Below are 23,948 nucleotides of genomic sequence, written 5' to 3'. Positions count from 1 at the left end.
TGTTTCTTTGTTGCCATATTGTCAGAGGAAAGGAAGTAAACACTGATTTCTCACTTCCATTTTAATTAAAGATTTTTTAATCTTTACAGAGCACACCAGAGCATTAACTGTGAACCCCTTCCTAATGTTTTATAAAGATAGATTCTCCCTTGCTGCTGCTGCTGCTAAGTCACTTCAGTCGTGTCCGACTCTGTGCGACCCCATAGACGGCAGCCCACCAGACTCCCCTGTCCCTGGGATTCTCCAAGCAAGAACACTGGAGTGGGTTGCCATTTCCTTCTCCAATGCATGAAAGTGAAAAGTGAAAGTGAAGTCGCACAGTCATGTCCGACCCTCAGCGACCCCATGGACTGCAGCCCACCAGGCTCCTCCATCCATGGGATTTTCCAGGCAGGAGTACTGGAGTGGGGTGCCATTGATTCTCCCTTACTTTCTCATAAATCTAGTCCATGGTCACCAGCATCCTCTTTCATAAACATTGATCAGCTAACTCTAGGAGTCAAAGTCTGGATCTTATACCTTTTTCTCCACCTCTTTCTCTCAACACTAGGCAAAATACATTGAAAAAAGGTGACTCGCTGAGTATCTTAACTTTTGCTTTGATTTATTAAGCACCAATTTGATTTAATGTCTTTCTGGACAATTATCCTGCATAAATGTATCCCTTAGGATAGTTGACATTAATGAAAACAATCATGTATAAATTATGAGTTCAGGGCAATGTTTGATTTCATACCTGGATGAAAGTGTAATAGGCATTCATTTCGTTGGGTACCAACCACCTAATTAGGTGATTGCTTTTTTTTTTTCATTTTCACTCGAAATTCATATATAGGCTTAATTATAGACAACAGATTTAGAAAATAATGATAATTTGAAAATATTTCTATTGTTTAAGGACAGATTGTTTTTAATATTTTAGAGATGAGGAGCAAGTCCTCTAAGATAATAGAGATAGCTACCATGTATGAATGTCTACTAAAAGCAAAAATCTCTCAATATATCACTGTCTAATCCTCCTAATACACAATAAGTTAAATATTTTTGCCTCTATATTACAAATACTGATTCAGGGGCTTAGAATAGGCAACCAAGTTGGTTAAAGCCACTTGCTAAGAATCCAGATCATACGGCCTTTCTAGAGGAAGACTCTGCAAAGCAGTGGTGGGAGTCCAGGCGGGATCTCCTAACCCCCTCAGAATCTGCCTTGGCTTCTGTCTGAATCCATTTACAACCACCAGATGGCCAAGACAGCAAGAGGTCTAAAATACAAACAATTGGCAATTCCAGATATTTTATAGTTTAGCTTTTATTTTAAAACTGTATGATTCACTGCTGCTGCTGCTGCTAAGTCGCTTCAGTCGTGTCCGACCCTGTGTGACCCCATAGACGGCAGCCCACCAGGCTCCCTGATGCACTAGTTTTGGTTTATTCACTGTGTTGTATAACCATTGCCACTGTCTGCTTCCAGAACATTTTCATTACTCTCAAAATAATCCCTGTACCCTTAGCAGTTGTTCCCCATTGCCCCTTTCCAAGCCCTGACAACCACTCATCTACTTTCTCTCTGTATATTTGCCTATTCTGTGAACCTCTCATATAAATAGAATCACTCAGTACATGGACTTTTGAATCTGATTTCTTTTACTTAGCATAGTATTTTCAAAGTTCATCCATGCTGCAGCATGTATCAGTATATCATTGCTTTTTATGGTTGCATAATATTCCGTTATGTGTTTATAACACTTATTGTTTAACTATTCATCAATTGATGAACACTTGGGTTGTTTCCACTTTTGAGCTATTATGAATAATGCTGCTATAAATATTTGAGTGCAAGTGTTTATTTGGTTCTGTTTTTAATTCTCTCAGGCAAAGTAGAATTCTAGAATTCTAAAGAAGAAGTCTAGAAGTTGAATTGATGGGTTATGTTTAACTTACTGAGAGACTGCCAAATTGCTTTCCAAAGTGACTGTGGAGGTTCATTTTTTAAGAATCAGTTCCATGAGTTTTGGAGATGTCACCCAATTGACTTTTCACCCTTTTCAACAGCTACAGATTTCACTTTCTGCTGAAGAAGCTGGAACACTGTAAGAGCATAGGATTGAGAGCAGAGTATGGAAATGGGACAGGTCTTGGCAAACAGAGCTTGTTCTTATAGTTTTCTGTAGATTGATGTGAAAACAGAATGGGAGGAGCAAAGTAGGAGGCAGCTTGAGGTTGGCTATTTGAAACAGTCATTTTGGAAGAACTGCTATGCTCAGTGCAGTTGAGCAGGAAGTTGGAAGAACAGAATTTAAGATGCAGAGAAGCGAATATCTGGTATTTGGAAAGCCTAAGTGTTTTGAATGCTCATAAGGTGTAAGGTATGACTGAAGGGAGTGAATTCTATGGGTTCCTCTCTTCTGTGTCCAGAGGTATGGAAGTGTGAATGACAACCAGTTAAATAAGTATAACAAATTTTAAGTTTTTAAATTGAGATTAGGAATATTCCTTTTATCAGCAAAGAGGATGAATCAAAACAAATACTTATAAAGTATCCAAGAGCCTAATTTCCTGAAATATACTCTTCTCTTAGATGAAAAACTTGAGTCTATTGATTCTAGAAAGGATGTCATAATTATTATGTTACTTATGCTGAAAATCTTTACAAATGGAGTTTCTTAAACTAGATTTTTAAATCATTTATTGAAATTAAATTGTATGACAAAATCAAACTGTTTAAAGTGAACGATTCAGTGGCATTTAGTACATTCACAATATTGTGCAACCACCAACTCCACCTAGTACCAAAACATTTCAATCACTCCAAGAGAAAATACGCCTTATTCATTAAGCAGTGTCTTCTCATCCTCAGGCAACTACTAATTTGCATTCTGTCTTGTGGACTTACCTATTCTGAATACTTTATAAAAATGGAATCATACAGTAGCCTTTTGAGTCTGGGCTTCTTTCACATAGCTTGTTTTCGAGGTTCATTCACATTGTAGCCTGTATCAGTACTTCATTTCTTTCTATTGCTGAATAATATTCATTATGTGTATATAGAACAATTCATTTGTCTGTTCATCTATTGATGGATGTTTGGGCTGTTTCCATCCTTTGACTATCATGAATCAGTGCTGCAAAGAATATGCCTATATAAGTATTTGTTTGAGAACCTGTTTTCAATTCTTTTGACTATACAGCTAGAAGTGGAATTGCTGGGTTGTACGGTAATTCTATGTTTAACTTTTAGGAGAGCTACTAAACTGTTTTTCACAGCAGCTGAACCATTTTACATTCCTGCCAGCGATATATTAGGGTATCCATATCTTTGCTGACACTTCTTTTCTTTAATGCCAACTTGCTAAGTATTAAGTGGTATCTCATTGTGGTTTTGATCTACATTTCCCTAAAGACTAAGGATATGAAACTTTTTTTTCATGTGCTTATTGATCATTTGCATAACTTCTTTGGAAAAATGTCTATTCAAGTCCTTTGCTCATTTTTAAATTGTGTTGTTGAATTGCAAGTGTTCCTTATATATTCTAGATACTGAACCTTAAAAATATAGATATGTATGTATATACATATACATATGTGCATATGTATATTTAAATATGTACATTATACTTATAAACATATAAACAAACTATGTATATGATATTTGAAGTTCTTTTTTAAAAATGAATAAAATTTCAATGAAAAGATTATGCATTTCAATAAATTATACATATTAACAGTTGCAGACATAGTTTCCATGACTTTACTTATTTTCTGGGAGCTATGACACAGGAATATGTGAATATTGAATATCTAAGATATAAGGTTTACCACACATCTTTAACACTTTGATGACAAATTACTAATACTTGTTAAGAGGAAACACTATGCAAAAGACTCTATGTCAAGGAAATGATACTAGGGTAGCAGGTTTCACTAGGCACAGCTTTTTCACCAAAGATTAAGTAAACAATGTTTTATGGCTCCTGATACTGTAACTTGAGAAAGTAAATAACAAAAGTACTCCGGATATGTTGAAGGTGCTTTGGCAACCTGGAGGCCCGTGTGATACATATTTTTTTTAAAACATACACTGATAGCCACTAACTAAAAACAAAAGAGAGAGAGAAAATGCTTATTTTCATGGAACTTTGAAGTTTCCACATTTTTTTTTTCTAAAAACCTAATCTGAAGGAATAAATCTCAGGTTTAGACTTCCATTGTTTATTTTTGGAGCCTCTGCTTTGGCAGCCTGAGTGCTGTTGGCAAGATACACCCGATTCCAATTTGGGGCCCATTCTTGTGTGGTCTCTTAGGAGCTTCCCCCTTGTTCTGCCCCCTTCTGCGGCTCCATGGCCATAGTGTGGGAGCTGGTAGGAGGACAGGTGTGGGAAGATACAAAGCAGGGGTAACGGCAGAGAGAAGATATCCAGAAGAAATACTGATGAGTGGAGGAGAGGTGATGGGGAGATTGGAATGCTAACGACATTTAAGTCCAGTCACGAATTGGATTTACATATTGGATGGCTTTCCTCTACATACACAAAATTTTGCTGGGGACAGAAACAAGATGGAAACACTGTAGAAATCATCGAATTATAGAGAGGGGCACCATACTCCATTTTCCAAGCCACCCTACCAATGTTTATTTAAGCAGTCACTTAATGGCTACTCCATTAACTGTACTTAAATTCTAACAGTGACTGAGGGCCTGCCACTAGGGTTGTGTTTATTGATAATCTATATTGAACATTGATTAATGGCAGTAATATGTAACAAAGCCACCTGAAAAGGCATTCCGCTTGCTCCTCTGGAATACCTGATAAATGGCACTGTCCTTGTTCCATGGAGTTGTAGGAAGACCATGGCCCAGCAGATTTGAATTTAGGAATATTCAGTGGACTCTGTAACTTGATTTAATTTTCCTAATAAGAAATACACATATTTTAATTTTTTAATTTAAAATTATAACTTTACAGTTCGGAGAATTAAGTGGAATAATGTATATGGAGTACTTGATATGTAATTGACATTCAAAAATAGGCAACTAAATTATTACTTTAAATAGAAATTAATACTCATAGACCAAATCTGGCACACAGATGAATTTTCTTTACTCATAAATTAGTTATCAAGGGTTCAAAATTGAGAGAGAGTTTACACTTAACAGTTCAGTTTTCTGGCTTCTCTTGACAAAAATCAAGTTGGGAAATAATAGGCCCATATTGTCACTAGCAACAGTTTGAGTCAGTACTGGTTATCCTTTTAGAAGCACATACCAGCTTGTTTGAGTCCCATCCTTAGGTTACTGAGACCCTGCTCACCCCCTCTTTGGTTTGCTTCATTTATTCTGATTGCCTAGCTGACCTCAGCAGTTGGTTGAGATGCAGAACTCTACTCCAAGGCATCTGTTGCACTTGTCCAATACAAGATTCTCAACTATCAATTTAATTCATATAAAATCAATCTCACTAAGGAAGATGGTGAGTGGTCATGGCAATTCCTTTGTGAATATTACCATATTGTTGTTGCTGTTGCTCAGTTGCTAAGTCATGTCTGACTATTTGTGACCCCATGGACTGTAGCATGCTGGCTTCTCTATCCTTCACTATCTCCCAAAGTTTGCTCAAATTCCTGTCCCCTGAGTCAGTGATGCTACCTAACCATCTCATCCTCTGCTGCCCACTTCTCCTGCCTTCAATCTTTCCCAGCATCAGGGTCTTTTCCAGTGGGTCAGCTCTTGGCATCAGGTGGCCAAACTCTTGGAGCTTCAGCTTCAGCATGAGTCCTTCCAATGAATATTCAGAGTGATTTCCTTTAGGATTAACTGGTTTCATTTCCTTGTAGTCCAAGGGACTCTCAAGAGTGTTCTCCAGCACCACAATTTGAAAGCATCAATTCTTCAGTGCTCAGACTTCTTTATGGTCCAACTCTCACATCCATACATGACTGCTGGAAAAACTTTGACTCTACGGACCTTTGTCCGTGAAATGGTGTCTCTGCTTTTTTAACACACTGTCTAGGTTTGTCATAGCTTTCCTTCCAAGGAGTAAGTGTCCTTTAATTTCATGACTTCAGTCACTGTCCACAGAGATTTTGGAACCCAAGAAAATAAAATCTGTCACTGATTCCACTTTTCCATTTGCATGAAGTGATGAGACTAGATGCCATGATCTTAGTTTTTGAATGTTGAGTTTTAAGTCAACTTTCACTCTTCTCTTTCACCCTCATCAAGAGGCTCTTTAGTTCTGCCATTATACTGTATTAGCACCAATCAAAGTGCCATGTTGGGTCATTGACTTCACTTTCATCATCCAAGTCAGGCAGAACACTTCAATCTCAGTGTTTCTAGGGGATATGAGATTTTTCGTCAAAAAAAAAAAAAAAAAAAAAAAAAGGACATCCCTAGCAGTCAAGTGGTTAAGATTCTATGCTTCCAGTGCTGGGGACATGGGTTCAATCCCTGTTTGGGGAACTGAGATCCCATGTGCCATGTGGCCAAAAATAATAAAGCATCATTATCTCACCCCATCTCTACAAGTAGAGCCTGAAAAGAGACCATGAGAGATCTATATTGAGAGGAAACAAAAATCCTAAATGTAACTACTTTAATCCCAGAAGGTGATAGGATCCAGGGGAGGGAAGAATGAATTAAAACACAATATTGACTCCAGTTGTCCAATTTATGGGTCTCAGTTTTAGGAATATGATTTAGCACTTAGCAATTACCTTGTACCATCACCTAATGGAATATAGACTAATTCTTAGGACTTACAAACCATGGCTTTAGCCCAGTAACTGTGGTAAACAGAGAGAAATGAAACTCAGGAAAAGAAGGAGCTTGTTCAAATCATAAGAATTAGAATTCAGTTGTCTTGATTCTGTTTGGCAGCTTTGCAGATATACAAGGCCATACTCTGCTGTATCAATAGGACCCTAGAAAGTTCAATTCACCCATGTTGAATGATCAACTAGAAAAATATGATCTTTAATTTACAACTTTTGAAAGACATATTTGTTTGGCTTACTTTTGATAACTCCATGTTTATAATTTGAATTTAAAAGAACCAACCAGTCAAACGTTCTGGGTTTGAACTTATAATTTATCTGATCAGGAGAAAGAAACAGTGTAAAACATGCTTGTTTTATAATGTGAAAGAAACCACTAGTACTTAAAATATATTTATTAAGTAAAATATATTCTTAAAAATACTTAAAAAAAGTGAGAGATGCTAAAATAATCGATCGCATTCCAGAGACTTCTATGACTTTTTTCAGTCTGAATGTTTTGTGCTAAACTTGGTCTGTGGTGTCATCTAAGGGCAGTGAGAGTTGGAGGTAGGACAATGCACTGGGCTGGTTTCTATTTCCTAAGCCAATTAATGTTTGTTCCAAAGGCCAACTCTTTAGATCTCTGGCTAAGATTCATGTCCTCCCTACCTGCATTCTCCTGACTGTGAATCACCTGCAACTCAGGGATTTTTTTTTTTTTTTCTTCACTTTGAAGGGGAAAAGACAAGTTTCTATTACACGCTCATTTCCAGAAAGGGTGAGATCTGTTTCCACTGTGAGATCACACATAAGGATTCTAGTTTCATAGGCCTTTCTATCTGCAAAATGTAGAAATTCGTTCAGCAATGGTTTATCAAGATCCTTCCACCTTATTCCAAAGGCTATCAAGTTCCTGGGTGCACAGATAAGGTCACTGCTAACAGAGAGCTTATATTTGAGTAGGAGAACTAGGTTCCAAACATATATCTATATAAATTTCTGATGGTTATATGTGCGATCAAGCCAACAAAGTTAGATATTGTGATTGGAAGTCTGGCTGTGGAAGAAGAAACTTTAAATCCAGTGACTGTTGAATCCAGAGAAGTTCTCTCTAAGGTTGTGATACTTGGCCTGAGACTTAGATGGCAAGGACACAGCCAAATGAAAAATGCAAGAAATCCACATTCGAGGCCCTGAAACAGGAATGAGTTTGGACTGCATAAAAGCAAGGAGACTTGGTGTGTGGCATTTGGAGGGCAGCAGGTGAGGACAGAACCAGAATGGAAGGAATGGTGTGGTGCTTTGTGGCTGTGTGTGAAGCTGGCTGAGGGAACTGTCCGTGTCCTTCAAGCACACTTTTCCTTGGTGGTCTGCTTTCCCCAAAGGTGTTTTCATTACTACCATCAAATATTGACAATATTACTATTGTCAAATGATTCATTAGGGTCGATGAGTTTCCCCATCATATTGGTTTTTTTTAAAGGGCCATATTGATTCAGAAAAAGACAGAAATTCATTTTTAACTGATGAATGATTCTGATATTTCTACTAAACTCACTAATACTGGGAAGAAATTATTGGTTTCTGATTAAACTATTAATTTATTGAGAATTAATTTACTGAAGAAGCCAACTAAAAAGTGGTTTACTTTATGTATCTAGGCAGACTCCTACCAAATACTTACTATATGCCAGACACTATGAACTGTATCAATAGCAACTAAATTAAATCTCCAAAATGCCATGGGGTAGGAAGTATTATTATCCCCCATTTCACGTGTAAGGAAGAGGAAGCAGAAAGAATGTGTGAAAGCTGACCACAGTTAGGCAGCTAGTATGTGGCTGAACTGGGATTCAAACCAGGTAATCTAACTTTAGTATTTGTGCCCTAATCTGTTACAGTCAATTACCTCTAAAATAAGTTACAATGAACATATTATCTTTAAAAGAATTGGCATGTGAGCCAATTCATTTGAAAGGAAGGCAATTTTGCAAAGTGAGCAGCATTGTCTCCTGTTGGTATAAAAAGCACTTGCATATAGTAAAACATTGTCCCTTAAAGCTGGAAATTCAGCAAAATGTCAGTGTGATAAAAGCAAATTTTTTGACCTATATAAATTTTCTATTATGTCTTTTATCAGAAAGGATGTTTCCATAACAAATTGAATCATGAGTGAATAGATAGTAGCTTTTTAGCAAAGAAATAACTTTTATATATTTTTACATATTTCGTTAAGACATTTCTTTCAACAATTTGCTTTCTATAACATAAAAAAAATGCCTAACCTTATTAATTCATGGTTAGCAAAGATGCTCCTGTCTTTGCTGGTCTATAAACAGTAATTATGAAAGAAGGAAGATGAACTGTCAAACGATGGTGGCATTATCTTGGCTTGATTACCCCTCCCTCTTATGCACATAATATGGACTCTGTAACCACAGAGCAAAAGATGTAATGCCGCACCAAAGAATATATGTAAATCATGGTATCTCAGCTGGTAAAGAATCCACCTGCAAAGCAGGAGACCCCGATTCGATTCCTGGGTTTGGAAGATCTCCTGGAGAAGGGATAGTTTACCCACTCCAGTATAGTTGGGCTTCCCTAGTGGCTCAGATGGTAAAGAATCCACCTGCAGTGAGGAAGATCTGGGTTCGATCCCTGGGTTGGAAAGATCCCCTGGAGGAGGGCATGGCAACCCACTCCACTATTCTTGCCTGGAGAATCCCCAAGGACAGGGGAGCCTGGCAGGCTCCAGTCCATGGGGTTGCAAAGAGTCAAACACAAAGAGTGTAACTTTCACTTCACTCACATGTTGTCAGGCCATTTTTCAAGTGGGTGGAGAAAGTAATGGAGTATTAATAGAGGCCAATAGAATGAAATCATACTGCTCTAGCTTGCCAACGATATTACCTGTGTGTCAAAAAGAAGTGTCTGTGACCAGCATGCTGGTATTGCATGCCAATAATCTGAGCAGGTGGTCAGTAGGGACTTTCACTAGAAGCCAGATCTATTCCCCCGTGAATAGCTTGGTAAGGTTCAGGCACTAATTTCTCCCTGAATTAGAAATTATTTCACTTCAGATTGCCAGGATACCTGTTCCTAAAACCAAGGAAGTGTTTTAGCAGTTCTTTCACAAGGTGGGAATGACTGCCTGTGTTCAGAATTTTTTAATCTGTCTTATTAGATAAACTCAAAGTATCTACTTTACGGGATACATTTAAAATATCTGTTAGGTGCCATCTTTCTTCTTTACAAACAGGATAATTGAAAGCATTGTTTTCGTAGAATCTTCTCAGAAGACCACATAATCACCATTTAAATTAGCCTTACTTCATTTCACATTTGCTTATTTTACTGTTAAGTTTCCCAGAACTGTATTTTTTTTTTTACAATTAGAACATCTGAATTTTAATTACATTACCATCAAGAAGCTCATTAAAGTCACTTAATTGGCAACATTTCAAAGAAAACCTTAGCTGGGTTTAATGTATTTTAAAGAGTTACTGTCAAAGTATAATTTCACCATTACAAACAGCTTGGCAACAACATTTGCATAAAGATCTGTCAGTTTCTGAAAAATGCTCAAATGTTGGGAAAATCAGATTCGTTAAGTCGCCTTCACTGAAACAGTCTAGAAATTGAGAACTTGTCACAAAAACTCATCTTTGTAACCCCTGCAGGACACAGAATACTGTTGTGCATAACATAGGTACTCAAAAAATGTTTATTGAAGGAAATAAATCATACATGTCATACTTTGAAGAAGATTTGAAAAAAAATTAAGCCTCAATAAAGGTTCCCTCATTTGTATCAAATTTAGTAAGATACCCATTTTCTTATTGCTTCTTTCTCATTCATGCTAACAAATACACGATGGTCACTCAGAATTTTGAAACCTCTTGAAATACCTCTAAGGCCAGCATGGCAGGATTAAAATTTGAGATTATTTTGAAATGGCATCATTTTTTTTATGGTTTTCCTCTAACACATACAAGAATCTCACCCCCAGAGTCCTGATCTCATTTAAACTTGCAATGTAGTTACATTCATTTCTTATCTTTACAGACTTTAAGCTCTGCCTAAAGATATGCACTGGAGAAGGAAATGGCAACCCACTCCAGTGTTCTTGCCTGGAGAATCTCAGGGACGGGGGAGCCTGGTGGGCTGCCATCTATGGGGTCGCACAGAGTCGGACACAACTGAAGTGACTTAGTATAGCATAGCATAAAGATATGCATACTGTTTAACATACATATCTTTTTTTGGGAGAAGGTCACCTATAGTACCTAAATCAGGGACTTGCAATTGCATTTGTTGAATGAATGCAGGAAAATCTCGAGTTTGCAATGTATGAAAGATTATTATACCCTGTAGGGTGAATTAATATGGTGGGACATCCTCCTTCCCAAATCCCATATGCAAGAATAAAGTGTGGCAAATGATAGTTGTTATTTTGATTCACTTTCTGCAAATAGAAATGATAAGATGTTTAATTATCCCTTTTAGTTTGGTATTTTCTACTAAAATCTTTGTACTTTATGTACCTCTTATTTTCCAAGCCAAAAGAAAAATCTGGTAAATCTGTACAAAATGTGAATGTTAAAAAAAAAAAAATTTACAAAATAACCTTGTCACTCTCATTGCTTCCTTGTTCTGCTCTACGTCCTCAAAGCCTTGCATAGTGTCCGGTATATAGACAAACTGGACAGATGTTTTTTGAAGGGATAGATAAGTACATAAACACACACGGTCCCAAGGAGCTGCTGCATAATTCTGCCTGAGGAGTTAGGGAAGGTTGCATTAACAGTGATGTAGAAAGCCTGAGTCTCCCATGAACAGAGTTGAGTTGGTCAATCATTCACCAGTTGGCCAGCCTATGCAATATGCTATGTTCCAAGATATAGTCTGTGAAGATTCCTCTAGGACAGCACCACTGAATAGCACTTTCTGTGATGATGACAATGTTCTACATCGAATATCCACAATATTATTTCACAGACCATGGAGAATCCTTAGAGATTTCTACTTGGAGAAAATGGCAATCTGTCTTATAGAAGTTACCTCTACAGTAGTGGGAGCCAAGGCTTGAGACTGGATATGACTTTTTGCACATTGATATTAAATGTCAGCTTCACACATTTCACAAAGACAGAAAATAAGTGAAGGTAACAAGACTTCCTTATTATTTGTAATTGCCCTGGTATCTCCCTTGATAGAGTGTCAGGCAATGACTATTGGCTATTCTTCATTTCCTAGTTGTAGAGAGCAAATGGGGAGTAAATTATGCAGAAATGTCTTGGGTTTGCTTTGCAGACTGCTCCCTGTGGAAGAAAAGACGACAGCAATAGCTTCCCTCTGACCCTCAGAGCATCAGCTGTTGCGTAGATGTGCAGAGGGGCTATGGCCAGTCCTGAATCTGTAGGGGTGTTGCCCAGGCCCCCTGACATCCACAACGTGCCCTTCCTGACAGGTGAGGTGGGACTCTGTGACCTGAATGGGAGCATGATTTCAGAAAGTCATAGGAGAAAGAGTTCTGGACTAAGAAAGATCAGAAAACTCTAGAAGATGCTATGGTATATGACCTTTGAGGCCCCTTGGAGCTGTAAGTTTCCATGCCTCTTATGGTTATATAGCCTGACAGAGGTTGAGGGTCTCCTGTCTACCACTGGGCAGGATCAAGCCAAGGGTGGGGAGAAATCATGCAGGGTAATCCAATGCTGGAAACCATGCCAATGAAAAGTCCCCTCAGCGGTGGTTTCATGGATACTTTCAACATTCATATAAGAGATATCTTATGGTGACCTGGTGTGGACCTTTTTAATTCTATGGTCATCACAGAGATGGCACACTAGCTGTGTTTCTAATTGACAGGGACAGTTACTGGCAGAGTGTTGCCTTTGGGACTGCAGACGTTATGGTACTTCTGGTATTTTTTTCTTTTTCAAATAAACTTATAGAACAAAAACCCCAGAATAATCTCATAGACATAACACTTTCCTTCTCTAGCTATTGATGTCCATTTTGTTTAATTTTTTGTTTTATTTAGTTTGGTGTGGCGTAGCAATCTGAAAACAGTTACCATTACTCATTCTAAAAAGGAATCTAAAATAGGAACATTTCCAAATTTGAAGCATTTCTTAAAAGGAGCCTGGATTCAACATTCTGACTTTATCTTTATCAAATGCTTTTGACAATAAGAAATCTTCTGGGAGAAATTTAATAAACATTTCTTGGAGGGACAGCACAGAGAGCAAACGTCAGGGTGCCTCTACAAAATGTATTGCCAACCTGATTTCTGAACAATGCTTTCGCACACTCTGAGCTATTTTTTTCCAGCATTTGGAATTCTATTTACAAAAATCCCAAACTGCTTCTAGATTCTTCTCCTCCATGACCACCCTATTATTCAAGCATTTGCCTAACGCAAGCATTTCTTTCTCTGATAGAAACTGGAACCTGAAAGGAAGGAACACAGAGAAAATAATAGCATTTTAACTTCTGATTTTATTCTTTTCCCTGCAAATGAACAGGTAACAAAACACTGTTTGTGTCCAAAGCAAAAGGCAGGGCCTCCTTTTCTCTTCTTTCACAGAGTGCCAGAATATGTAAACAATATTTAGGTTGAACTTCTGAGTCCTCTGAATCTTCTGTCAGCCTTCAGAACAACATTCGTGTGTTTGTTTATACCAACATTTAACAGCATAAAGAGTGAAACAAGTAAACGGTCTGAGGCATTTATAGGAAGTGTTCAGATTGTGATACAGTCTTGTATCTGTATTGTTTTAGTCTGACAAAGAAAAACACTGCTTTAGGAAGTGGGTCATGTGAGTGTATAAGTGCTTCGTAGATAGGCCGGATAGGCCATGGTTCTGGTCCGAGTACCACTGAAACACAAAGGGAAGAAACTTATTTTATTCCTGCAACCCCACAGTGCATCCGGCTTTGACTTTTTTGTGCTCTCAGAACCTGGTAATTTGTCTAATATTACCATTGAAATACCTAAGAATACTTGCATAAGTAAAATAATTTACATGTATACGTGAAGAACAAGAAGATTTAAAGCCCTTTTACTAACTTTCACCATTGTTTCATATTTTTTAAACCTATATGTGAGATCGCATTGGGGTGGTTGAGCTCTCACAGCAGCCAGCACCCTGGGATTCCGGGCCTGGGTTCCAGAACTGGGGTGGTGGGTTGGTTACTTTGAATTTCCAGAGCTTGGTTTCCTCATTTGAAAAATGAGGGGGTTGGATTTCACTTCCTCTAAGGCGCCTTCTAGCTAAAAAATTCCATGAGGCTTTTAGCCTCTGAATCTAATTCCTCTCTATTGTAGAAAATCCATAATACGTATAACCATAAACATCCTTCATAGGAGTTAAAAATAGTATTATTAAAAAAAAACAGGGAGATGGTATTATGGATTTAAATTTTATTGCTGGAGAGATGCCAGTAAGATGATTTTCACTGAATAAAGTTGGCTAGTGGTTATTGATGTAATACTATATTCTTATGAGTTGAATGCACTTTAGGAGTCACAGTTTAAAAAATGGTAAAGGGGATAAAAAAAGACCAGAAAAGTCTCACCTCACCCTCTGTAAATTATTTTAAGAAGCCAAATTTCTGAAAGAAGGAGGGTTTCCTTTTCTAGGTTCTTGTGCAACATAAGCAAGTGAGGGAAAAGTGGAGAAGGGGGATGGAACCATCAAGGATTGTCTCCCTTGACTTGGATTTTGCCTTATTTTCCTCTCTGTCTCCATTTCCCACTCCTCAAGCAACTGGATTTCACAGCTAGCTCATTCATTCATTCAGTCAGTGAAAATATGAGCTTCTGTGGTGGGCCAAGCGCATGTCAGGCATAGAAAACACAGAGATAGAAGGATTCTCTAGCTCTGAGTGGAACCGCATGATTTCTGGGAGCCTCTGAGGTCTCTGACAGCCTTCTGTGATGGCTTCTTACTGAATACACAGAATCTTCTGGCTGCTTTGAGGTTTTACAGGGATTTGAAGCACGAAGCTGCAGTCAGTATGTAGGACCATAGAACTGTTGGATGTTTGAGCTAGAAGAGCCTCTAATCTTGTGGATGCCTTTATTTAATATATGACTCGACTGGGGTCAGCAAAGGTGGCGTGGTTTGCCTAGTGTCCCTCAGGGAGTTCATGGAAGATCCAAGAGTCATTTGCTAATGTTCTGCCTACTCTATTGAATAGCCTTCTTGTCAGGTTTTAGCAAAAAAAAAAAAAAAAAAAGGAGAAGAAGAAGAAGAAGAGTCCTCCTTTTAGCTTAGGGGTCTAAGGCCATCAACCTGAATAAAATGAAATTATGTACCATTGCCTGGAAATCCACTTGTGCATTAACCAGAGCTTTAGCAATCTGCGCTGAGTTTTGAAAGTGCACATTATCTGCAACAAAGAGAGAGAGTTAAAGTGCTGTTAAATACCAGAAAGCAGAGTGACAATGTACTGCCTGGAAATGAACACCAACAATTATCTAGTCATGCAGTTGACATTGTCAGCAGTGAGTAATCACACTCGCTTATGGAAATGTCCCTGACTCTTAGGTACTGACCCTGAGCACAGGCATAGGAGGATGCTTAATGTTTCTTAAACAAAGTGATGCTGGCTCAGTATTTTTATGTGTAAGAGTCTTGCTTAAACCTCACCATCTGCTGTTCCGTGGATGAGAAGATAGTCTACATTTCTGAAATATTCTGCTCTTGCCATCACAGTTGAATTCTGGAAAAGGGGAAAAATTAACATTTTAGTTGCTGCAAGTTCTAATAGAAAACTAGCTAAATCATTGTGCAATGGACTTAGCACCAATACTGAAATTATGTATTGCTTTGGTTGATAAATATTTAAGAGTCAGAGCAACACATTTTCATCATCATTTGCATTACTTCCATCTGATTCTTAGTTTGAAAAACTGAAAGTTTATGTGTCATATGTTACATATGAGTGAGACCTTAGGCATAAATGATGCCCGCTCAAGCTGTGTAGGGGTTGGGGGTGGGGAGGAGGATGAGGAAAGAAAAAGTAGAATCCAAAGGGAGTTAATTCCTTCTAGTAAGGTGTTTTACAGCTGACAAAAGATCATCATATTTGCTTGTGGACCCAGCAGCAGTGTAAACTCTGAATGACTGCTTTACAATTATTTAGCACATATGAAATATATTATTATATATATTTCATATATATATAAAACAGAAAATGCTTACTTTATAGTGCTTGAGATTATCATCCTTTGTTGGGAGGCCCATGAATCGCTCTGTGTAGATAGATGCTGTAAAATATGTAAGAGCATGAGGTTTGCATGTGATAACTCAGGCTGGATAGTGAATGTATTAGTCTCTCAGTCATGTCTGATTTCTTGCATCCCTGCTAGGTTCCTGTCAATGGAATTCTCCTGGCAAGAATACTGGAGTAGGTAGCCATTCCCTACTCCAGGGGATCCTCCCAATATAGGGATTGAAACTCTGATCTCCTCCATCGCAGGTAGATTCTTTACTGTCTGAGCCAGCTCCTCAGTCTCCCAGGGGGAGCTGCTGAGGAAAGGTCTTGCTTTCCTTTCTGTAATGCTCCACCCTAGTCATTTGCTCTGCTAGTTGTCTCAACAAGCCTGGAGAAGAGATGCAGGAGAAGATTGTGGAAACAGGAGCACCTAACAATAGAAAGGACAGCTCTTCAGTTTTTTCACTTCTGCCCAAAGTTCTCTGATGGGGGAAATGTTGAGCTAGGAATGACCTCATTACATTTTAAAAGAAATCACAAATGTAGCCACCTCTAGTACTCTCACTGGTCTCTTAATTTGGGATAGTTTCCTCTGAATAAAGATTCCCAAGTCACAATTGCCTCATTTTCATCTCAACACAGGGAAGAGGATCTAATGAAAGCTAATTTTTGTGCGTTTATTATAATTAACTCCAAATAGTCATCCTGCATTGATGTTAATCATAAAAATAGGCACACATGGAAGGTATACTTCTCGAACAAATTTTTTGTTTCTTTGACTTCTGGAGTAATGTATCAGGCAGCTGCAAACTATTGTGTGGTGGTGAATTACTTGGCTTGGCTTGATTTTCCCTAAGAACTGCTTAAAAGCCAGTTTGGCTACACCTGTGTGTCTGCAAAAACAGAGTTAGCTCCGATTTTTAAAGATTTGGTTTATCAGGGGGCACAAGGTTTCTAGGAGAGAATAACATTCATTGGGTTTTGGAAGAGTCCTTTTTCGTCTTAAGATTTCTTTGATTGTTGCAACATGATTATAATGAACCATATAAACAACCTCATTTATATATTATATTTTTCCCAGTGATGCTGGGGTGAATTTTACTGCATAATTTGTTTTCCTAGCAACCTTAAATATAGAGTAATTATGTGTTAAATGTTTTTGCAGCAACATTTATGAAATGTTTCCATACCGTAATATTCCCAGCTGGAGACCGGAGCCACCGCTATCCCACATTTGAAAAGACCAGTTCCTGAAGCAAGGGCCAGCGATGAAACATAACCTCCATAGGACTGTGGAGACATTGTTAGGAGTCAGTCCCAGATTCACTCTCCTAAACTCTCCAACATATTTGTATAATGGTTCTACTCACAATAGTGCTGATGGGAGCTGGGGAATATGGATTGGGTAGATTAAATGTCTATCTTGCACTCTTGGCAGCAAGTTCCAACAATTTCATCCTAGTCAATTACAAAGACTTGTGTGCTGATCAGAGTATGGAGGGGGCAGTTTAAGGATAGATACAACTGCAATTTTTCTGCAAAAATTTCTTTACCCATGCCTCTGTGTTTTTCCACCAGGACCTTGCTATGGCAAAAGCAGAATTTTACTCTTAAAAAGTGCACACAAAAAAGATCATTTCCAAATGTAAAAGCAAGATACATTCCACAATGTACAACAGTAATGTGAGGCAAAACTTATATCTGTGTATTTACTTAATTTGTTTTCAAAAGAGAACGTCAAGGGAATGACACAAGAACCTTTTGTGTAGTTTAAGAGAAGGAGATCCAACCAGTCCATTCTGAAGGAGATCAGCCCTGGGATTTCTTTGGAAGGAATGATGCTAAAGCTGAAAGTCCAGTACTTTGGCCACCTCATGCGAAGAGTTGACTCATTGGAAAAGACTCTGATGCTGGGAGGGATTGGGGGCAGGAGGAGAAGGGGAGGACAGAGGATGAGATGGCTGGATGGCATCACTGACTCGATGGATGTGAGTCTGAGTGAACTCCGGGAGTTGGTGATGGACAGGGAGGCCTGGCATGCTGTGATTCATGGGGTCGCAGAGTCGGACACGACTGAGCGACTGAACTGAACTGAACTGAAGAGATGGCCAGAGTTTGTATACACGTATTCTGTTTTGAGGATTTCTGGCATAGCAGCTCAAAGGAGGAAAAGCCATTGGTGCCTTAACAAATCTTACTTGCCCCTACGACCTCAACTTAATGGGAACACAAACACAAAAGGAGATACAAATTGCAGAGTCTGAAGCAGGTTTCGCACTCATCACTTTTCTTTACCAGGGAATCAGTAGGTGATTCAGAAATGTGACTCTGATAACAGAAGGAGATGTGTGTCTGTGTCACTTGGAAATTTGAACCTTTTCCTGAAAATGAAAAAATGAACAGAGAACTTCATAATAAAGCTGCATCTTCCCCCAGAAGGCAAATTTGTCTACCTGTTGGGAGAGAGATGCTTCCTCTGGGCACATGGATTAAGCAGTGTCCTGCTCAAAACCCACCCTCATCCCCACCAATGTCTGTGCTAGATTAGGATGTGATTATTCTTGCCCCAACACAGGACATCCCTAAAAATCAAAAGAGGACAATATGGCTCTCTAACTAAGGGTGTGCCCTGTTATTACCACAAACTTCTGGGAATGATCTGCCCTCAGGTCAGGAGAGATCATATCATCTTTTGTCACAGAAAAGTCAGTCTTAAGACAGGGTGGGAGTGAGAGCCCTACAGAGCGAGGGAGAGACAGCAGACAGACAGGGTGAAATCAGGCAGCAGGTCAGTGGCCGGGGTCTAGTCTTAATCCACGAAATACATGGTCCGCAGGGATCAGCTAAACCCTCTTGCTGAATTCAATTGTTAGAAAAAGAATGCTCTAACTAGTTTACAGTTTTATGTTTCCATCTCCAGGGAATCTTACTGAGGACCCTTGGCTACAAAACACAGACTAAAAGAGGCAGCTCCAATTATACCGTGGCCTCCTTTCATTATACTTGGAGGAGAACTAAAACGTATTTTAATAGAGGAAAAATATATTTTAAAAACAGAAGGAAAATGTGGGTTTTAAAATCATTTTGATAAGTGAAAATTCTCATCAGGATCAAATTTTTACTTATAAAAATAATCTGTTTGGATTAGTAGGTTAGCAACAACTATTACTGAAATGAAAGATTTCTTCTTTGTTCTTAATTTTAGATTTAAATGCATGTAGAGTAAGCCTGAGTCCTTTAGAAATTTGATTGTTTACGGTTTTATTGGAAAAGTACGTTCACTGCAAATTATAATACTGGGTTCTGCTTTTCCTCTTGTATGCCCCATAACACAAAATAGCACAGAATGATATTTGAAATTAGAGCATTTGCATATAGTAAAAAGGGTTTTGAACATCTCTGTCCCAAATCCTAGAAATTATAAAAATATTAATCTGTATTTGTTCACTGATTAGATAAGAGTGTGGTATCTGAATAAAATCGTCACCTTTTCGATATGAACACATTGTCTCCAGAAATTTGTAAAAGCAAAACTAGTATAGCAGCAGCACAACAAAAGAAGGTGTACTTTAAATTCTCAGGCAGCTTAGAAAAGCTGTTTCTATTGTAGAAATAAAGAGAGGAAAAAAAAAAAAAACACCCGAGTTGACTTTTTTCTGTTCTCCCATGGGTGGGGCTCCAAGGCAGAGTGGGTGGATGCAGTAAGAAAAGAACCCACGGAGCAGATTGGCCATGAGAATTCTAGAATTTTGTCCTTTGCACTTAGATGCCTTGCCATTTTGTTTAAATGGAGGATATCTTTAAAAACTTTCTTAGAACGGCACAGAATTTTGAGGGATTTATGGAATAGTATTCTGATGGGAGCTATAAATCGGACTGGACTATTTTGCTTACAGGCAATAATAATAACTAGTTAACATTTGTGGGGCTAAGGTCATTGCAACAGTCTTTGTGGTCCTACAGGCTCTGTCTCCTTTCTCCCCCATCCCACTTCTCTTTGCTCACTGGCTCTCTTAATGTTCTTTGAACTCTCCAAGCATGATCTAGCCCCAGGACTTCTGCAAATGCCACCACCCCCTGCTTGGAATTTTCTTGTCTCCAAAATTGGCATGGCTTACTTCTTTCCTTTTTCAAGTCTTAACTCAAATAAATAAATAAATAAGTAAATGTCTCACCTGTCCTTCTAATCTAAAACTGCATCAATCTTGTATGACGCTCCTTACTCCTTTCTTGTTTTGCTTTTCTCCATTTCATCAATCATTATTTAACATTCTATCTGTGCTATTTATTTTTCTTGCGTATTGCCTTGTTCCCCAACCATTCCCAACTTGATAAAGGTAGAGATTTTTGTCCATCTTGTTAATGAATGTCCCCCCTAGCACTGATGATGCAATCTGAAACACATTGGGAATAGAATCAATATTTGTTTAATATATGACTTTCCTATTAACTCATCTAACTCTCACAGTGATTTGGGGGGAAATTATTGTTGCATTTCATGATGAGGAAACTGAGGCTCAGAATAAATTTAGAGTAAGCGGAGCTGAGACTCAACCGCAGGACATCTGACAACAAGCCACTTCCTCTATATCCCTACATTAGAGCAACCTTGTTGGGAAGTTTTAAATTCAGTCTAATATAGTCTCAATAGAGGTGCATTTGTCCTACTTTTACATCGTTGATCACACATAGCAATTCAAATTGCTTATAATTAGTCACTGGAAGAGAAAGGAACTAAGATTAAATCACGAACTAATGCTTATTCAACACCACCTGGCTAGGTCTATATTAACAAAGCAAAGCCCATAAATGAGGTTGTTATTCTAATAATTTAGCAAAACCCCTGCTGCTCTTCAATTGTCAGAATAATTGCTTTAATTTTTCTTCATATAAATCAAGGTTTTTCAACCTTGGCACTATTGACATTGGGGGCTGGATAGTTCTTTTCTGTTGGAGGCTGTCCTGTGCACTGTGGGATATTTGACAGCATCTCTGGCCTCTTCTCATTAGATGCTAGTAGTGCTCCCCCAGTTCTGACAACCCAGTGTCTCCAGACGTTGCCAATGTCCCCTGAGTGGCAAAATTGCCAGGTCAGAACCACTGTCGTAACAGACACTTCCTAAGCATAGGGCTGAGTACATAGTGCATAGTACATATCTATTAAGTAGCTAAAATCCAGGCTACTAGAATTTGGTTTGTGCGCCAGAAAAATGAAAAGGTACAATGAAAATGTCTTCTCTCCCCTTCTTAATCTGGATAATGGAGGGAAATGTATGATTTGTAACTTACTGACCAACTGGCCAAAGAAAAAATTGTATAGTTAGCTTTAGTGTATTTCTCAGTTTAGAAAGGTATCTAATACTTTGTGGAAACAGATGTTTACAGAACACAGTAATAGATAGACAAACCCAAGTGGTCATTCTCAACATCTTTCTCTTTCCCTTCTCCAATTTCCCATAGATGTCTGCTTATTATATTATAAAAGAGCACACAAAACTATGACCTATTTTTGCCCCTTTCTTCACTGCATAAATTCAGGCCCTTGGTATTTGTTGCCAATATTACATCCCTCCTACTCCTTTGAACCACTCCCTCTCCCAACATCAGGCTATTCTTCATTCTGCAGCCAAAGTATCTTTCTAAGACTCCAGTTTCACTCCCCATTGACTTCAAGACCACATCTCAAAGAGGTATCCATGGAATCAAATACTTTTTGGTAATACTATATTAAAAAAAAATAACAGATTTCTTTACTGTTCTTCATGGAACCTATATGCACTATTATATAGACTTCATAATTTATCAAATTATTAGACCAGAGAACGTTTGCCCCCAAATTTCATGGTACGACACATTGGAGGTACGTTAACTTACAGGATTAAATTCAGCTTAAACAGCCTCATAGATATGTGAGATGGCCAATACTGTGCTAAGCATTTGAGAAACAAAGTTGAAAAACAAAGTCCATTCCATTGATGAGCTTACATCCTTGTGAGAGAAAACAATGCACAAATAAGATAAAATGGTAATTCCTATAAGAGCAGTAATAAAGAGCTATTGGAGCATACAAAGGTCATATCTGAGTTGGGTCTTAAAAGAATAAATAGAAATTTTGCATTTTGGAGAGAGGAAGACATGGGGCATGGAAGAAGAGGATGGCCACTGAGGTGCATTGAACAGGCGTGACTGACTCATGGGAACAGACAAATCAAATTATTTATAAGGTCTGGGGAAAAGTAGAGGGAAATGAGACTGAGAAAGTAGGTTGCAATCAGATTGCCAAGGGCCTTGCATGCAAGTAAATGTGTTTGGGCCCTAGGCTGAAGTCAGCAGGTAGCCCTAGAATATATATGAGCAATATAAACGAAAAAGCAACATGGAAAGAGTTGTGTTTTAGAACAATAATTTCATCAGCAACATTGGAGCTTACAAAACTAAAGCAAGGAGGCTAGTTAAGGTACAACTGCAAGATTTAAACCTGTACCTCCCAGCCTATGGTCCATGCAAGTGGACTTTCATACCCCACTCTGGAGTACAGAATCAGATGCCCTGGTGTGAGGGCCCTGGGAACTGCTTTAACATGTTCTCCAGGTGATGCTTATATAAGCTAAGGTTTGAGAAGCTCTGGTTTAAATTACATATAAAGAAACTTGAACTAAAATAATGTCAGTGAGGATGATGAGAATAGACTCAGATATTTGGAGGCAGAATTGACAGAATTCACTAATCAATCGAATATTGGAGTCAGGGAGCTGGAGAAGTTGAAAGCATCTCTAGAGTTATGAATTTGGGTGACTTGGTATACACTGTGCATGCTCAGTGGCTTCAGTCGTGTCTGATTCTTTGCAACCCTATAGACTGTAACCCACCAGGCCACTCTGCCCATGGAATTCTCCAGGCTAGAATACTGTAGTGGGTCGCCATGCCCTCTTCCAGGGGATCTTCTCAAACCTGTGTTTCCTGCACAGGTATTTAGGCAGTATATAGGCAGATTCCTTACCACTGAGCCACCTGGGAAGCTCAGGTATGTGGTAAGGTCCTTATTAAAGATGAAAATTTGTTTTAAAGTAGACTATTATCTGTTTAGAGCTTCCCTGGTGGCTCAGTAGTAAAGAATACACTTACCAATGCAGGAGATGCGGGTTCAACCCTGGGGTTGGGAATATCCCCTGGAGAAGGAAATAGCAACCATTCCAATATTCTTGCTTGGAAAATCCCATGGAGAGAGGAGCCTGGCAGGTTATGGTCCAAGGGGCAGCAAAAGAGTTGGACATGACTTAGAGACTGAACAACACCAACGTAGTATGTTTAACTTCAGCAAGTTAAGCTTGAGGCCTCGGTAAGACATTTGGGAAACATGATCAGCGGGCATTTGAAATGTGGTGCTCAGAAGAGAGAGGTGGGGGCTAGTGGCAGGCATCTGGCAGTTGGCCTCGTCTTTGAAACCATGTGGATTTCCCCAAGAAAGTGAAGAACAATGAGAATCAAGACCAGATCCAGAAAAACACCAACATTTAAAGGATGAATAGAGTATAATGATCACAGAAACAGAAAACTAAGAAGAGAAACATGTTACAGAGTCATGGATAAAGCCCACTCTCCTTCATGTGATGAGTGGGTTTCTTAAATCATCTACATATGTGGTTCTCTACCAAAGTACTTCAACCTAGAATGTTCTAGAAATGAAATTAAAAGTTCACTTTATGGTTATTTCAAAGCCTGAAGTAAAAGCAAAGTGAAACTCTGAAAGAAATGTTCATGATTATATGTAAGGGTTCAGTTCAAAATGTGAATCTTTCAAGAATTTACTTTAGGAAATTTTATAAAAATGGATGGTAAGAAAAGTCTCATCTGAAATGTTTCACTATAAAATATTTCATTTATTTCCACCCATTTGAATTCCATTCTGTTTTGATACTTAACACTTGATAGTTTTAAGAAGGACCAAATGGCTCGAAGTAAAA

The 23,948-nt window shown here is 38.4% G+C and overlaps 1 protein-coding gene across 6 annotated transcripts in view; it reads right to left on the bottom strand.

The window, feature by feature from the left end:
* Positions 1 to 13,240: 13,240 nt before the first annotated feature.
* The window catches only part of FAP (fibroblast activation protein alpha), a 79,694-nt gene continuing 68,986 nt past the window's right edge, over positions 13,241 to 23,948 (bottom strand). For 3 of the 6 annotated variants that reach the window (XM_061436720.1, XM_061436711.1, XM_061436758.1), the window contains 5 exons: positions 17,175 to 17,274; positions 15,972 to 16,036; positions 15,417 to 15,489; positions 15,083 to 15,156; positions 13,241 to 13,640 (listed from right to left, as the gene is read on the bottom strand). In XM_061436720.1, the coding sequence (XP_061292704.1) occupies positions 13,539 to 13,640; positions 15,083 to 15,156; positions 15,417 to 15,489; positions 15,972 to 16,036; positions 17,175 to 17,274 (414 nt within the window). In that variant the 3' untranslated portion in view covers positions 13,241 to 13,538. The other 3 variants (XM_061436740.1, XM_061436729.1, XM_061436749.1) reach the window with 3 other exon arrangements.

The sequence above is a fragment of the Bos javanicus genome, chromosome 2, assembly GCF_032452875.1.
Source record: "Bos javanicus breed banteng chromosome 2, ARS-OSU_banteng_1.0, whole genome shotgun sequence".
NCBI classification, from domain to species: domain Eukaryota; kingdom Metazoa; phylum Chordata; class Mammalia; order Artiodactyla; family Bovidae; genus Bos; species Bos javanicus.
The sequence above is the reverse complement of the archived record's forward strand: the minus strand, read 5'-3'. Positions and strand labels throughout refer to the sequence as shown.